Source organism: Lampris incognitus, chromosome 3 (assembly GCF_029633865.1).
Source record: "Lampris incognitus isolate fLamInc1 chromosome 3, fLamInc1.hap2, whole genome shotgun sequence".
In the NCBI taxonomy this organism is placed as follows: Eukaryota; Metazoa; Chordata; class Actinopteri; order Lampriformes; family Lampridae; genus Lampris; species Lampris incognitus.
This window is the reverse complement of record NC_079213.1, coordinates 24288323-24305503: the sequence shown is the minus strand read 5'-3', so window position 1 is coordinate 24305503 and position 17181 is coordinate 24288323. Positions and strand designations below refer to the sequence as shown.

Below are 17181 nucleotides of genomic sequence, written 5' to 3'. Positions count from 1 at the left end.
CATGTGCATGCCTGTGGCTCAGGCTTACGGGTGATGTAGAAGGCGACACAGCGGACTCCCTGGGCAGGTGGTGGTTGTCTGGCTGGAGGTTGGATATACGGTGGGCAGGTAACAGGGTATGTCTGTGGGGGCAGAGTCGCAAGCCGGCTTCCGGGGGTCAGGGGTCACCCAGTCGTAGGCTGTTTTGCCACAGCAGCTGTCCTCTTCAATATGGCCTCCCCTGCGGATACATGAGCCACCGCCACACACACCTGGGGTGAAGATGTAGAGACGAGCTCAGCAAGAGAGATGCAACACAGACACACACACAAAAAGGAAAAAAACACACAGATGAACACGCATGCAAATACTACCATATACATAGGGTCTGGTGGGAGAAGCTGTGTGTGGAAGGTACACATTTATTTATTTTTCAATTTTACCCCCTTTTCTCCCCAGTTGTATCTGGCTAATTACCCTGCTCTTTTTGAGCCATCCCGGTCACTGCTCCACCCCCTCTCTGCCGATCCGGTGGGCGCCTCAATCGACCAGAGGAGGCGCTAGTGCAGCGACCAGGAGAAATAACCACATCCGACTTGCCACCCGCAGACAAGGCCAATTGTGTCTGTAGGGACGCCCGACCAAGAGGGTACACATTTATAAGAACATGTCAGAAGATGTCACACATTTGTAACAGTCACCCATATCCATGCATAACTGAACACCATGACAGATACACACATAGAAAATACACACAAACATACTTTAAGGAAAATATTTAATCACAATTATGCACAAGCAAACCAATCCCCAGAGGTAAATACACACACATACATAAATGCACGCACACACACGCACACACACAAACACACACACACACACAGACTTGGACTCATATATATATATATATATATATATATATATATATATATATATACACTTAATCTCTCACAAATCACCCACCGCATTGTCCCTGTGTGTTGTTGAAGAAGTATTCCATGCCCAGATTGACCACCAGGGTGTAGGACGGGGTGAGGGACACGTAAGAGCGGACAGCCGGGACAGTAATGGTCACCATGTAGCCCGTGGTCTCAAACCTCAGCCCCTGCTCCTCATATGGCGGATGCACAGTCAGATGGTTCAGAGTGGCCTATAGGGACAGAAGAGAACAGTCAAATTTTTGCATGACCCCATCCTTTCAACAGACCAGACTTAAAAGTAGTCTTAAAAGTAATGAAAGGCAGTGTGTATAGTAAAGGTTTAAATGGGTTTTCTTGAAAGGGGACTTTAGCATAAGAGGGCAGAGAGGATGTTTCATGCTGGTACAGTGTTTCAATGGTTTGTGAAATTTTTGTTTGTTTTCAGTTTATTACATATTTGGATATTTGTTGAGTGCAAAATTGGAATAGAACGTTGGATTAAATCTTACCTCTACCGAATAGGTATTTGGATTGATACTGAGAGTGGCAGTGTTGTTCTTGTATTTCATGATGATGCCTCTGGCACAGGACCCTTCCAGGCCAGGCACACAGAAGTAGTTGTCCACAGCAATGGTCAGATCATAACGTGGCAATTGCTCCTCCACCAAGATGTGGGTGCAGTTGTCCAGAAAGTCAAATGTCACACCTTGGAAGGAGATGTAGTGAGGGTCGCCATAGAGATCACAGTGACCTGGAAAGAGATGGGAAGTGCAAAGAGAGACAGCGAGAAAGAGAGTAGGGAAAAGAGAGTGAGAAAGATATGTAAGGTGTATTTCTATTGGGAAAAATAACATATTGTCTACGTCAAGATCTTCTAGCTCGTGCTACGGTCCCTGGAACATGATGGTAAGTTTAAATTCGGTGTTAGATATCCTTGTTTAAGGGTGCCTTTGCATTAATGGATACTTATTAGGAATCAAACCAGAAAAGACTGAGTAAGTGACTAAGGAGATGAGGTGCAAACATGAAAATGGCAGCAAAAGTGAAATAAGAAGGGAACAAAGCGCTATCGCTGAGATGGACGGACAGACAGACTTTCACAATCGGAAAAATGCACTCACAGTCACACTCCCAGGTTTCACAGCAGCCTTTCATGACCTTCTTCATCAGTCCTCGGGGGCAGACAGGTATTGTTGGCTCTGGGCATTCCACTGGAGTCATCTCTATCTTCTGCTTGTTGCACCTTTTATTGAAGCAGTCCTCTGTCCACGTCTCACCACAACCCCAGATTTGCTGTGTCTTTGGGTCCCTACACACACACTCTTGTGATGTGGAATGTTGTGCACCTTTTTCTTTTTTTTTTTAAAGTTGGACATGGAAAAGATAAGAATCTCATTTAGATCATTTCTAATAGACTTCATGGTATGGGATTAAGCTTTCAACAGTCAGGAGGGTGTTTTACTGGCTTTATGTTCATATGTGTCAGTGCTTGTGTGCAAGCATACATGTGTTTCATCTAATACACCTGCATTTACACCTAGACAGTACATTTTAATGCACAAAACACATACATGTGAAGGACCAGTACCTGTGGTAGAATGTGCTGTTGTTTCTGGTTCTCCCGTTATAACGCCAAAAGTCGTTGATGTTGCACCAATGGATGTGTATGCAGTGTGTAAAGAGGTAGTGGCTGCTGTGGTGAAGCTTGTGTGTTCTGAAGTTGTGGCAGCTGTGATCCTGGTTGATTCCTCATGCACCTTGGTGGAATACGACAGGGACATTGTTGGTTGAGTGGTCGCCAATGTGGTCATCACTCCCATGGACGTTGTGGTTGCTTCAGAGGAAGTGGTGGTCAGCACCAGACTTGTAGGTTTCGTGGAGAAGGTGGCTGTGGTTGTGGAGGGAGCTGTTGAATGTGTAGATTGTGTTGTGTAGCGAGGAGTGGAAGGTTGCTGTGTGACTGCTGTGGTAAATTCAGTCACGGCTGATGTGGCATCGGTCGCAGCTGTCACAATAGTTGTTGCTGGATGAACTGAGGAAGCCATTGTTCCGGTTGTTGTGGGTGTAGTAGATGGTAAAGTCACGGCTGATGTGGCATCGGTCGCAGCTGTCACAATAGTTGTTGCTGGATGAACTGAGGAAGCCATTGTTCCGGTTGTTGTGGGTGTAGTAGATGGTAAGGTCACGGCTGATGTGGCATCGGTCGCAGCTGTCACAATAGTTGTTGCTGGATGAACTGAGGAAGCCATTGTTCCGGTTGTCGTGGATGTAGTAGATGGTAAAGTCACGGCTGATGTGGCATCGGTCGCAGCTGTCACAATAGTTGTTGCTGGATGAACTGAGGAAGCCATTGTTCTGGTTGTCGTGGGTGTAGTAGATGGTAAAGTCACGGCTGATGTGGCATCAGTCGCAACTGTCACAATAGTTGTTGCTGGATGAACTGAGGAAGCCATTGTTCCAGTTGTCGTGGGTGTAGTAGATGGTAAAGTCATGGCTGATGTGGCATTGGTCGCAGCTGTCACAATAGTTGTTGCTGGATGAACTGAGGAAGCCATTGTTCCAGTTGTTGTGGGTGTAGTAGATGGTAAATTCACGGCTGATGTGGCATCGGTCGCAGCTGTCGCAATAGTTGTTGCTGGATGAACTGAGGAAGCCATTGTTCCGGTTGTCGTGGGTGTAGTAAATGGTAAAGTCACGGCTGATGTGGCATCAGTCACAGCTGTCACAATAGTTGTTGCTGGATGAACTGAGGAAGCCATTGTTGCGGTTGTTGTGGGTGTAGTAGATAGTAAAGTCACGGCTGATGTGGCATCGGTTGCAGCTGTCACAATAGTTGTTGCTGGATGAACTGAGGAAGCCATTGTTCCGGTTGTCGTGGGTGTTGTAGATGGTAAAGTCACGGCTGATGTGGCATCGGTCGCAGCTGTCACAATAGTTGTTGCTGGATGAACTGAGGAAGCCATTGTTCCGGTTGTCGTGGGTGTAGTAGATGGTAAAGTCACGGCTGATGTGGCATCGGTCGCAGCTGTCACAATAGTTGTTGCTGGATGAACTGAGGAAGCCATTGTTCCGGTTGTCGTGGGTGTAGTAGATGGTAAAGTCACGGCTGATGTGGCATCGGTCGCAGCTGTCACAATAGTTGTTGCTGGATGAACTGAGGAAGCCATTGTTCCGGTTGTCGTGGGTGTAGTAGATGGTAAAGTCACGGCTGATGTGGCATCGGTCGCAGCTGTCACAATAGTTGTTGCTGGATGAACTGAGGAAGCCATTGTTCCGGTTGTCGTGGGTGTAGTAGATGGCAAAGTCACAGCTGATGTGGCATCGGTCGCAGCTGTCACAATAGTTGTTGCTGGATGAACCGAGGAAGCCATTGTTCCAGTTGTCGTGGGTGTAGTAGATGGTAAAGTCATGGCTGATGTGGCATTGATCGCAGCTGTCACAATAGTTGTTGCTGGATGAACTGAGGAAGCCATTGTTCCAGTTGTTGTGGGTGTAGTAGATGGTAAATTCACGGCTGATGTGGCATCGGTCGCAGCTGTCGCAATAGTTGTTGCTGGATGAACTGAGGAAGCCATTGTTCCGGTTGTCGTGGGTGTAGTAAATGGTAAAGTCACGGCTGATGTGGCATCAGTCACAGCTGTCACAATAGTTGTTGCTGGATGAACTGAGGAAGCCATTGTTGCGGTTGTTGTGGGTGTAGTAGATGGTAAAGTCACGGCTGATGTGGCATCGGTCGCAGCTGTCACAATAGTTGTTGCTGGATGAACTGAGGAAGCCATTGTTCTGGTTGTCGTGGGTGTAGTAGATGGTAAAGTAGTTATCGGTGTGGTCGTAGTAGGCTGGATTTCAGTGGTATGTGAGGCAGTCACAGAAGCAGTAGTTGAAGTAGTAGTCGCTTCTGGGGTAGTGGTGGACATAGCCATGGAGGTAGGTTGTTTAGATGTAGCTGATGTTGAAGTTGTTGAGCGTATAGTCGAACTGGGGATCGTTGTGGTAAGCTCAGATGGAGTGGTGCGGAGAGTAACTAGTGTCGTGGCTAGCATGGTTGGAGGCTGAATGGATGTGGTTGGTGTACCTGTGGTAACAGAAGGGTCATAACTGGGTACAGTTGATGTGACATGAGGACCCGGACAGGCACGTGCAAATTTAAACCCAAAACATTAAATTTGCCCAGGTATTGCAATGTTGTGAAATTAACTCATCAAAAAACACATCTAATATGAAATATGAAAAAAGTAATGTTAATTCTACTTACCACAGTTGATTTTTCCATTTTGACAATGGCTAAGAAGATAAGGTAACGGTTAGTAACATCCACTGTGACAATCCAAAGAAATGGGGGGGGGGGGGATTCCTGTGAAATTTCTTATTTGTGATGACTGCTGTGCTGTAAGTACATGTACAGGTACAGGCTTATGTTCTTTAAGAAGTCCAGCTTACCAGCTCCCGGAGAGCGTCTCAACCACTGAACCAGGCTGAACAACGGTTTCATTGAAATAACACGTGCAGTTTTTCAGGTCAGAGCATCGACCAGTGTTTTCATCAAAATATGGCGCCTCTGCTGAACATCTGGGATAACAGCCTTTTACACAAACAAATGAAAGGTTGATTAGATGTCCTGATTTTATAAACGAATGTAAGAATAACACCAAGGCCTCGACAAACTCGGATCTATTCTTTTTGTACAATAAGTCAATGAGTAGAACACGACATTCTGCCAGAGATTTGAACTAACAGTATCCCCCCCCCCCTTTTTTTCTCCCCAATTGCACTTGGTCAATTACCCCACTCTTCTGAGTCATCCCGGTCGCTGCTCCACCCCCTCTGCTGATCCGGGGAGGGCTGCAGACTACCACATGCCTCCTCCTATACATGTGGAGTCAAACTGCTTCTTTTCACCTGACAGTGAGGAGTTTCGCCAGGGGGACGTTACACGTGGGAGGATCACGCCAGTGTTTTAGTCGAGTCATTAAACCTCGAGTCCGAGTCGAGTCTCGAGTCCCCAGTGTTCGAGTCCGAGTACCCAAAGAAGAGTCCGAGTCAAGTCCCCATTACCCGAGTCCGAGTCATCAAGGTTGAGTCTGAGTCGAGTTCCAAGATGGCACACAAATTACCAAGCTAGGTTAGGCGTATTACTTGGCTAACATTGGCTAGCTAGCTAGTTAGCTAACGTTAACTGATCACCAAACATATCAACTGATTGCATCTCACTTACGTTTCTGGGTGCATCCTTGACAGATGTCTGTTGAAGTTTGAGGTTGTCCCGATCTTCTCCTCAATAGTTCGTTTACATATCAAACATCTAGCAGTGCTCTTGCTGGAATTTGATGTAAAATCCATGTAAGCAAAGCACACAATTTGGAGCGTCTCTTTAGACATCTTAGCACTAAATGTTACTGAACATGAGGGTATGCACGTGAATCCACATGTAGGTGGAACACACATGCCTGCCCTTGCATGAAATTGAATAATGTTACGGTATTAATATAGCTATCAATATCTTATGCCAAATTATTAGGGCCTATTACAAAAAAAACTAACAAAAACAAAAAAAAGTCTGTATCAATTAACAAGTCCGAGTCCTCATCTCCAACTTCCAAGTCCGAATGCGATCAATGCTCGAGTCCAAGTCCAAGTCCAAGTCATCAGTGCTCAAGTCCAAGTTGAGTCACGAGCCCTGAAAATCAGGACTCGAGTACTACAACACTGGATCACGCTATTCCTCCCAGTTCCCCATCCCCCTCAAACAGGCACCCCGACTGACCAGAGGAGGTGCTACTGCAGCGACAGGGACACATACCCACATCTGGCTTCCCACCCGCAGACGTGGCCAATTGTGTCTGTAGGGACGCCCGACCAAGCCAGAGGTAACACGAGGATTCGAACCGGTGATCCCCTGTGTCGGTAGGCAATGGAATTGACCACTACGCTACCCGGAAACCCCTAAACTAACAACATAATTAAATGTTAAGTGAATCTATAATCAATAGGCTATGTTAACTGTTTCAGATTGATAACATTTAATAAAATCGTTATGAGCCAAGATTGAATTATGCCTAAATCATTAATATGGTCTAATATGGTCTGGTTGTAGAAAAGTGATAAAATCTCTTTACCTTCCAACTTGCCATTGAAGTTATTGTTTCGGCCGCAGGTCGGGATGTGACCACAGGGTTCGTAGTGCCAGCTGCACTGGCTCTTCTCATTATAGTAGTCACAATAGACGGCTAGGAAGGATGGGCAAAGTTAGAGAGACATTAAGAATACTTAGCCATGTTAGATGGATTTGTTGGTGTCATATGCTGCTGTGTGATGTCTTAAGGAAATGTGGATTTGCTAAAAAACATAAAGGAGATACTGGAATGTTTCAAATTAAAAATGACATCCAATAAATTGGATGGCAATAAACTGCATGGGACATGTGTTTTTGCATGTAATAGCCTGTGCACTAGTGATTTAAGGTCCACCCTCTCTAAGATGTCATATCTCTGTTCTTCCCTTCTGAAAACAGTCTGAAAAACACTATATCACTAAAGAAAGTCAGCGCAAATGCTGACAAAGAAAGCTGTTAGAGAAATAACAAAGGCTTTTATTTGGGATCATTGAGGTTTCTGCAGCGGCAGATGTTGAAGTTCCACTTCATGCATTTTCCCAGAATGCATCCTGCATCAGTACTGCAGACACTTGTTTTAGATAGCTGAACTTAATTAGTGTCTTTTAAAGCAAAATGCACATCACCTTAAAGAAACTAGTTACCAGACCAAATCTCACAACAGTAAGGAACACAATAAGGAATGCAGAACTTTATTTCATCAAGGAATATTTGAGATACTTTATTATCCCCGTGGAGAAATTACGCTCTGCATTTAACCCATCCTAGATGTGTAGCTAGGAGCAGTGGGCAGCCGCCGTGCAGTGCCCAGGGACCAACTCCACAGACCAACTCCGTCTTGCCATGCCTCGGTCAGGGGCACAGACAGGCGTACTAACCCTAACATGCATGAAACCCACCGCAGACACGGGGAAAACATGCAAACCCCACACAGAGGACGACTCCCAAGGTTGGACAACCCCGGGGTTTGAACCCAGGACCTTCTTGCTGTGAGGCGACAATGCTAACCACTGGGCCAACCATGTTGCTGAATATCCCTCAGGGAGGGAGAAAAAGTGCAGCCTTGGTTTAACAAGTATGCATTAAAATACTACACTTACGACACATATCGGGTGTTCTCCAGTCGACACAGACTTCCCAGTCGCTGCAGGCCTCTGCGTAGGCCGCCACGGCTGTGCAGAAGCCCAAGAACTTCCCTTCAAACTCACAGGAGCAGGACTCCAGCACACAGGCCTGGTAGTAGGGCTCTGGATCCACCTAAGTAGCACACGGCAGAAAGTACAGCGATGAAAAATGAGACTTGTGTGTTTTTTGAGGACTGGGAATTGTAAAAGATAGTATTTGTTTTGTTCTGTCAACTCTTCTGGGTGTGACTCTGGAACTGAGAGCATGATATAGTCTCTGCACCATTGCACTTTATCGCCTCTTATTTCGCCTGTATATAGACAATCCTTATGTATATATCTGAAGATTGTTGTGTTGTTGTTCAGTTTTTCCATGTTTAATACACTGTAAGAGCCACAAAACTGGAGTCAAATTCCATGTTATATGCAAACTTATGTGGCCAATAAACCTGATTCTGGTTCTGATTTCACGTCCAGTGAGATAAATGTAAATCTGAAGATGTGGATAACTTCATTGTTGCATTTGTTTGCCTAAATGATAAGCAGGGCCAGTAAACATGTATGAACACTTCTGTAAATGCATCTGAGGTTGCCATAAATTGTCAATTGTCATTTTTAGATGCTGATTACAGCTGCCTCAAACCGTAAACACGTTTCAAAAAAACACTTGACATGCCATAGTGTGTGAAACATGGGACAATTTTGGAAAGCACAGTAGGCAAAATGGACAAGACCAATGATAAGCAAAAGAACAAAGAATAAGCAAAGATTTTGCCAAAGAGGAATTTTTAACAGATCATGGTCGACATATCAACTAAATAATCCAGTGAGACCCATAGCAACGGAGCTCTCAGATGTTGTATTTCAGTGTAATCCCTTATGGAGAAACTGATGTTTTTTCCCTCTTTCAAACAGAGGTCAGAGCACTTGATCAGCCCATGGAGCTGGTAGGAGGACAGTGTGGATGGTGGCGCTCAGGGATGGCTTTACTCACTAGCTCAACATGTCTTGATGTTGCTCAGTAATCCAGGTGCAGAAATCCCGGAAAAGTTGAATCAGTTCATCTGAATACAAGGTTTAGTGGAAAACCAAACAAACCGGAGAAACGGATGGCATAACACAGAAGAGCGGCCTTGTCAGGCCAGGACTCACCCTCAGTCTTCACTCATCTACAGGCCAGTGGCCACTCTTTAAAGGATGAAGATGCGCACATCCTTCAAAGGGAGGAACGCTGATTTGAATGGGGAGTCAAAGAGGCCATCTATGAAGAGGGAACGACCATCCCTGAACCGAGGAGGGGGGGGCTAAGAGTACATCTGTCACCATCTTACAATGCTGTGATTGCAACTGTTACCTAATCCTCTGTGAATAGCACACATGGCCATTGTAATTAATGGTCACAGCAATTTGCATATGAAACCGGTGTTAGATCGTCGGTTTTAGTCATTATGCAGTGGAGACTGATGAAGTCACTTAGCTGAGTGATGAAACGTTTTCCCACTTAACCTTGTGTCCAGATGAAATGTGTGGATGGGAGTCTGAACACCTACCCCCGTAACGGGCGCAGGGCCATAAAAAGGTCAGCAGTGGATACCTTGAAGTGGCAGTCTTTAAAAGTGTCCCCTTTTATGATCATACAGCGCCGCTGGGCCCAAGCTGAACAGTAGGAGTTGCGTTGACATGGAAAGACATCCTTGGTCACGTCAGAGCAAGGCAGTGTGGTCGTCTTCCAGCTGTTTCCATAGGCCATGGGGCTTGACACCGCTAATAACAAGAGAGTGATATAATGAAAAGACTGTTTTTTTTTACCATCATAAAAGGAGAGAAAAGATATTACAGAGAAATGAAGGAGAGAACCAGAGGCTAAAACTTTTACCTGTTGAGCCACTTATCTGTAGGTCATTCATCTCATTGGAGTCAAAGTTACCACAGAGGCCACACACTTGGTTCTACAGACAAGAAAAGTAACCCGATACAGTAAATCAGTAAGAAACAACAGAATCATTCAACTGATGCAACAAAGACAAAGATGGCCATTTTAAGATGTTTATTTTCATGCATGTTAAATGACCATAGAAAGTGAAAAATATAGTTGAAGTGAAGAGGTGAGTTCAATGTGATGAGGGAGTTCATGATCCAAAAGGGGTCCATCTGTGGTGAATATGAACTTGCACCATTGAAAGTAGAGACTTTTACAATTAAATTGCAACATAGCAATATGATTAACATTTTGAATTTAAGGCTGTAATTTGACCCCCCCCCCTTTTCCCCCCGATTGTATCCGGCCACTTACCCCACTCTTCCGAGCTGTCTCGGTCTCTGCTCCACCCCCTCTGCTGATCCGGGGAGGGCTGCAGACTACCACATGCCTCCTCCAATACGTGTGGAGTGGCCAGCCACTTCTTTTCACCTGACAGTGAGGAGTTTCGCAAGGAGGACGTAGCGCGTGGGAGGATCACACTATCCCCCCCAGTTCCCCCTCCGCCCCGAACAGGTGCCCCAACCGACCAGAGGAGGTGCTAGTGCAGCGACCAGGACACATACCCACATCTGGCTTCCCACCCGTAGACACAGCCAATTGCGTCTGTAGGGACGTCCAACCAAGCCGGAGATAACACGGGGATTCGAACTGGCGATCCCCGTGTTGGTAGGCAACGGAATAGACTGCTACGCTACCCAGACGACCCCCGTAATTTGATTTTTAACTGGCACATATAGCAATGTGGACATAAAGATTTTATAGAAGCCTGTAAACTGGAAAACGGCATGCTGGTACTTCAGCACTGTTAAGGTTGCAGATGGATGCTCATACTCGAAGCTGGCCTGTTATCTCACTGGTAGCAGTTATCACACGATCACTCATTATTTCTGCAATACTGTGTATATTGCTGATTATGTCTTACTTCAGGTGACTAGCAGAGGTTGCCATGTAATTCCTATGAGCCGAAGTGTTACGGCTCTCCCCTCTTGTCGGACATGTGACTTGCCGTGCTTTGCACTGTATCCTGACTAAAACTTAGTAAATGGTAAAGAATTTTTTCCCCAAGTATTTCCTCAGTGCCCAAGAACCCGCATGCACCCAATGTAGCTATTTTTTTCTGGGAACAGAGGGACAAATTACAGAAAAGTTTCATGTGAAGGTCACTGGCCATAAGACAGACAGGATGAAGCTCAGAGTCAGTCTGCTTTCTACTCACCCTCCACTGTGAGTCCAGCTCTATCGTGATCCTCGTGTGTTTGTCCCAGATGAGAGTCATGCCTCTGTCGGGCACCGAGATCATGATGTACAGTCCCACGGTGTGGACGGAGTAGAGGGGCTCTGCCTCCAGAGTGCTATTTGTATGGAGACGTCTGGTCACCTGCATGTCACTCAGCATCAGGGTGACTTTATCCTGAGAAGAAGAGAACCGAACAAAATAGAAGGGATGGATGAAATTAATTAGTAAATAAAGCAATCAATAGATGAATAAGAGAAAATGTTGATGAATGATTAAATGAGCGGTGACATGAGTGTCAAGTATGAAATGAGTAGGTCGTCTACCTGTAGTTCTAGGACGATGGAGCGAGAGCAGGTGAGGGCCTCATCACAACAGGGTATGCTCTCCACCCGCACAGAGAAGGACCCACCATCGCTCCCACAGTCATCCTGCCGTACAGTAACAGAGTTTAGTGATGTGGAGAATGTCAAACAGCGAAATGACTGCCTGGGTCCTCATCAAGCAAAGTTCACAATAAGCCTGTAAAGTGATCCAAATGCAGAAAAGTGAGCCTGTTCCCTTTAGCAGTAGCCTACAAGCCTTCTTGTTTTTCTTTTTTCCCTCCTGCCATAGGCTGTCTGGCCATTTGGACTATGGAGAGTTTTCTCAGTGGGCTATCTGACCCGTGGCCCAGCATCAAACCAAGCAATACTGACACAAAAAGGTTTTTTTTTTACGTTTAGGCTATTTGACTGGTTTGTCAGTCTGCTGCTTTTTATTTCATTCATTTATTTGGAATTTTCACCCTTTTTCTCCCCAGTTGTATCCAGCCAATTATCCCACTCTTCTGAGCCGTCCCGGTCGCTGCTCCACCCCCTCTGCTGATCCGGGGAGGGCTGCAGACCTCCACATGCCTCCTCTGATACATCATGGAGTCACTAGCCGCTTGTCTTTTCACCTGACAGTGAGGAGTTTCACCAGGGGGCCGTAGCGCGTGGGAGGATCATGCTATTCCCCCCAGTTCCCCCTCCCCCCTGAACAAGTGCCCCAACCAACCAGAGGAGGCGCTAGTGCAGCGACTAGGACACATACCCATATCCGGCTTCTCACCCACAGACACAGCCAATTGTGTCTGTGGGGACGCCCAACCAAGTCAGAGGTAACACGGGGATTCGAACCGCCGATCCCCGTGTTGGTAGGAAATGGAATAGGACTGCTACGCCACCTGGATGCCCCAAACACGTCTTTATGTCATATGTAACCTACTTAACTTAAATGCATTGGGGATAAATGAGACCACGGTTTGTTTATTTCTGCAGCGGGTCGACTCATGCAGGACAAGATGTCATCATGAGCTAAAAACATTACAGGGGAGAATCCCATCTATTTACAGGACTGCAGCGTGCATGCACACAATACCATTTCCTTTCCGATGTGTATTCTCCCGTTGTTTCACCGAATGACAGTGTTGTGTCTTACCTCCAGCAGGGTGTACTGACAGTGTCCGTCGAAACGGTACCATTTGGCGTCAAATGTCTGGTAGTGTCCATTCCCATAGACCTGACACTTCCTAGTACAGGGCTTGTCTCTGCAAAGCCACTGACCATGATCACAGGTACTGGAAGACAAAACATTGATGTAGACTTTCTGTTAGTCTGGATGTTATATTCTGGAATCATAACGATATTGCTTAGGCGGCAAACCTTTGATTATGAAACTCATTTTGTACATTTTTGTTTTCTTACAGGTAGTTTTCACATTGTGATAGCAAAGTTTGTGCACTGTTATGCCCGTTTAACTGGGGGGGCAGTCTTAGTTTTATTACCATTGCTCACTGAATCCAATGTTTGCTGTTACCTTGTGGATAAAGCTGCCATTAATTTTAGTGAGTCTAAAGAGCCCAAAGAGCAACATTTCAGGAAAAGCAGCTGAAAACTAACTTTGAGAATGGAGGAGTGTACATGTCTATATACACTCACTGGCCACTTTATTAGGTACACCTTGCTAGTACCGGGTTGGACCCCCTTTTGCCTTCAGAACTGCCTTAATCCTTCGTGGCATAGATTCAACAAGGTACTGGAAACATTCCTCAGAGAGTTTGGTCCATATCGACATGATAGCATCACGCAGTTGCTGCAGATTTGTTGGCTGCTCATCCATGATGCGAATCTCCCGGTCCACCACATCCCAAAGGTGCTCTATTGGATTGAGATCTGGTGACTGTGGAGGCCATTTGAGTACAGTGAACTCATTGTCATGTTCAAGAAACCAGTCTGAGATGATTCGAGCTTTCTGACATGGCGCCTTATCCTGCTGGAAGTAGCCATCAGAAGATGGGAACACTGTGGTCATAAAGGGATGGACATGGTCAGCAACAATACTCAGGTAGGCTGTGGTGTTGACACGATGCTCAATTGGTACTAAGGGCCCCAAAGTGTGCCAAGAAAATATCCCCCACATCATTACACCACCACCACCAGCCTGAACCGTTGATACAAGGCAGGATGGATCCATGCTTTCATGTTGTTGACGCCAAATTCTGACCCTACCATTCGAATGTCGCAGCAGAAATCGAGACTCATCAGACCAGGCAACGTTTTTCCAATCTTCTATTGTCCAATTTTGGTGAGCCTGTGTGAATTGTAGCCTCAGTTTCCTGTTCTTAGCTGACAGGAGTGGCACCCGGTGTGGTCTTCTGCTGCTGTAGCCCATCTGCCTCAAGGTTCGACGTGTTGTGCGTTCAGAGATGCTCTTCTGCATACCTCGGTTGTAATGAGTGGTTATTTGAGTTACTGTTGCCTTTCTATCGGTTCGAACCAGTCTGGCCATTCTCCTCCGACCTCTGGCATCAACAAGGCATTTTCGCCCACAGAACTGCCGCTCACTGGATATTTTCTCTTTTTCGGGCCATTCTCTGTAAATCCTAGAGATGGTTGTGCGTGAAAATCCCAGTAGATCAGCAGTTTCTGAAATACTCAGACCAGCCCGTCTGGCACCAACATCCATGCCACGTTCAAAGTCACTTAAATCACCTTTCTTCCCCATTCTGATGCTCGGTTTGAACTGCAGCAGATCGTCTTGACCATGTCTACATGCCTAAATGCGTTGAGTTGCTGCCATGTGATTGGCAGATTAGAAATTTGCGTTAACGAGCAGTTGGACAGGTGTGCCTAATAAAGTGGCCGGTGAGTGTATATTTCAATAGTTAGTCTCACCATGTCTTACAGGCGGTTTCCACGCTCTGTCCTGCACCGAACACCTTGCCGCTGTACATGCAGGTGCAGTTTTCAATGGGAACACAGAGTCCCTGGTGGTCCTCGTACTGGCCCTCGGGACAGTAACAGCCACTCTGACAGCTCACCGCAGCAGTCTGCAAAAACAAGACCCAATAAAGAAAGCCAGGGTTTAAATAATGCAGATCGCCTCTTGTTTGAAGACGTTGTTGCGTGATTCACAAATTGATTAAACGAAATCCTTTTAAATGGGTGACGTTATCTTGCTGCATCAGCAGAATTATTATTGTTATCCCCACCCCCCTTTTCCTCCCCAATTGTATCTGGCCAATTACCCCACTCTTCCGATCCGTCCTGGTCGCTGCTCCACCCCTGCCGATCCGGGGAGGGCTGCAGACTACCACATGCCTCCTCCAATGCATGTGGGGTCGCCAGCCGCTTCTTTTCACCTGACGATGAGAAGTTTCACCAGTGGGACGTAGCACGTGGGAGGATCATGCTATTCCCCCCAGTTTCCCCGAACAGGTGCCCCGACCAACCAGAGTAGGCGCTAGTGCAGCGACCAGGACATATACCTACATCCGGCTTCCCACCCGCAGACCCTGCCAATTGTGTCTGTAGAGACACCTGACCAAGCCGGAGATAACACGGGGATTCGAACCAGCAATCCCTGTGTTGGTAGGCAACGGAATAGACCGCCACGCTACCCGGACGCCCTATAAGATCGGCATTTTTTGAAAGGCAGGATGTCACGTCTGTCGCAGATATATGACACGTGGTATTTGCTGACCTACCATTGGTTGACTGAGACTGCTGCAGGTTTTCTGAGCTGTGTTGACTGAGGACTGTGAGCAGTGCACACAGACTTTACCATTCGTGCAACCTGAAACAAATAACAGATTAGATTAAGCATAATCAATGGCAGAATATGTGACTTAATATTCATTTGTCTTATCACTGGTTTATTCTATCATGGTTAAATATCAATGGCTTCATCAAAAGTGAACATTTTGCAATTTGTGATCAAGTGATCAATTTCTGCAGCAATTCTGCAATTGGAGGTCATTTTAGTGGTAGTTTGAATATGTATGTGTTTTTTTTCCTGGTTTTTGGTATCAATACCACTAGAGTGGCAAGTGTTGGTTGCTAACATTGAACCAGCACTTGTTTATTTGTTCTTTATAATTATCATACTATAATATATAATATAAAAAGTCATACTTTTATTTTCGTAATTCACCACTCATAGCAAAATATAATGCAAACACTGAAGGGTAACTGTTGATTCTCTGGTGAGAAAGTCAGAGAAGATTAAGATACAGAATGAAGTTCGTAGTTACCACAATCCTCGGAGCAGCGCAGCTCTCCATTCTCACAGTTGCTGCAACATACACAGTGTGTATTTGGTCTTTGAAACATTAACAGTCAGTAAGATAATGTAACTATCACGGGTCTGCACAGACTTCCCACTATCTACAACGAACTAAACTAGCTAATTAAAGACAGTGCATTGCAGAGGCATACATAATTTCATAATTATGTACGAAAACTTAATTTTTTTACACTAACCAGAAAGTGCTAACTATCTGAGGGGTTGATGTACAGCATCAGTCAATGTAATGCTATCTGAGTTGCAGGGAGATTATCTTCCTATAACCATAAGAACAAGATACAAAATAAAGGAATCTTTCAAATATACACTACCGTTCAAAAGTTTGGGATCACATTGAAATGTCCATATTTTTGAAGGAAAAGCACTGTACTGTTCAATGAAGATAACTTTAAACTAGTCTTAACTTTAAAGAAATACACTCTATACATTGCTAATGTGGTAAATGACTATTCTAGCTGCAAATGTCTGGTTTTTGGTGCAATATCTACATAGGTGTATAGAGGCCCATTTCAAGCAACTATCACTCCAGTGTTCTAATGGTACAATGTGTTTGCTCATTGGCTCAGAAGGCTAATTGATGATTAGAAAACCCTTGTGCAATCATGTTCACACATCTGAAAACAGTTTAGTTCGTTACAGAAGCTACAAAACTGACCTTCCTTTGAGCAGATTGAGTTTCTGGAGCATCACATTTGTGGGGTCAATTAAACGCTCAAAATGGCCAGAAAAAGAGAACTTTCATCTGAAACTCGACAGTCTATTCTTGTTCTTAGAAATGAAGGCTATTCCATGCGAGAAATTGCTAAGAAATTGACGATTTCCTACACCGGTGTGTACTACTCCCTTCAGAGGACAGCACAAACAGGCTCTAACCAGAGTAGAAAAAGAAGTGGGAGGCCGCGTTGCACAACTGAGCAAGAAGATAAGTACATTAGAGTCTCTAGTTTGAGAAACAGACGCCTCACAGGTCCCCAACTGGCATCTTCATTAAATAGTACCCGCAAAACACCAGTGTCAACATCTACAGTGAAGAGGCGGCTGTGGGATTCTGGGCTTCAGGGCAGAGTGGCAAAGAAAAAGCCATATCTGAGACTGACCAATAAAAGAAAAAGATTAAGATGGGCAAAAGAACACAGACATTGGACAGAGGAAGACTGGAAAAAAGTGTTGTGGATGGATGAATCCAAGTTTGAGGTGTTTGGATCACAAAGAAGAACGTTTGT

At 45.4% G+C, this 17181-nt stretch overlaps 1 protein-coding gene across 1 annotated transcript in view; it reads right to left on the bottom strand.

Moving 5' to 3' along the window:
- The window catches only part of LOC130109698 (mucin-19-like), a 41324-nt gene that overhangs the window by 12424 nt on the left and 11719 nt on the right, over positions 1–17181 (bottom strand). The window contains exons 16-33 of the mRNA XM_056276690.1: positions 15906–15946; positions 15360–15448; positions 14548–14702; positions 12812–12950; positions 11677–11781; positions 11333–11527; positions 10012–10084; positions 9730–9899; positions 8112–8268; positions 7016–7126; positions 5340–5481; positions 3617–4515; positions 3494–3516; positions 2882–3254; positions 2021–2251; positions 1409–1650; positions 943–1129; positions 29–251 (exon numbers count right to left, since the gene is read on the bottom strand). Of these exons, the coding sequence (XP_056132665.1) occupies positions 29–251; positions 943–1129; positions 1409–1650; positions 2021–2251; positions 2882–3254; positions 3494–3516; positions 3617–4515; positions 5340–5481; positions 7016–7126; positions 8112–8268; positions 9730–9899; positions 10012–10084; positions 11333–11527; positions 11677–11781; positions 12812–12950; positions 14548–14702; positions 15360–15448; positions 15906–15946 (3555 nt within the window). The remainder of the gene's footprint in view (positions 1–28; positions 252–942; positions 1130–1408; positions 1651–2020; positions 2252–2881; positions 3255–3493; positions 3517–3616; positions 4516–5339; positions 5482–7015; positions 7127–8111; positions 8269–9729; positions 9900–10011; positions 10085–11332; positions 11528–11676; positions 11782–12811; positions 12951–14547; positions 14703–15359; positions 15449–15905; positions 15947–17181) is intronic.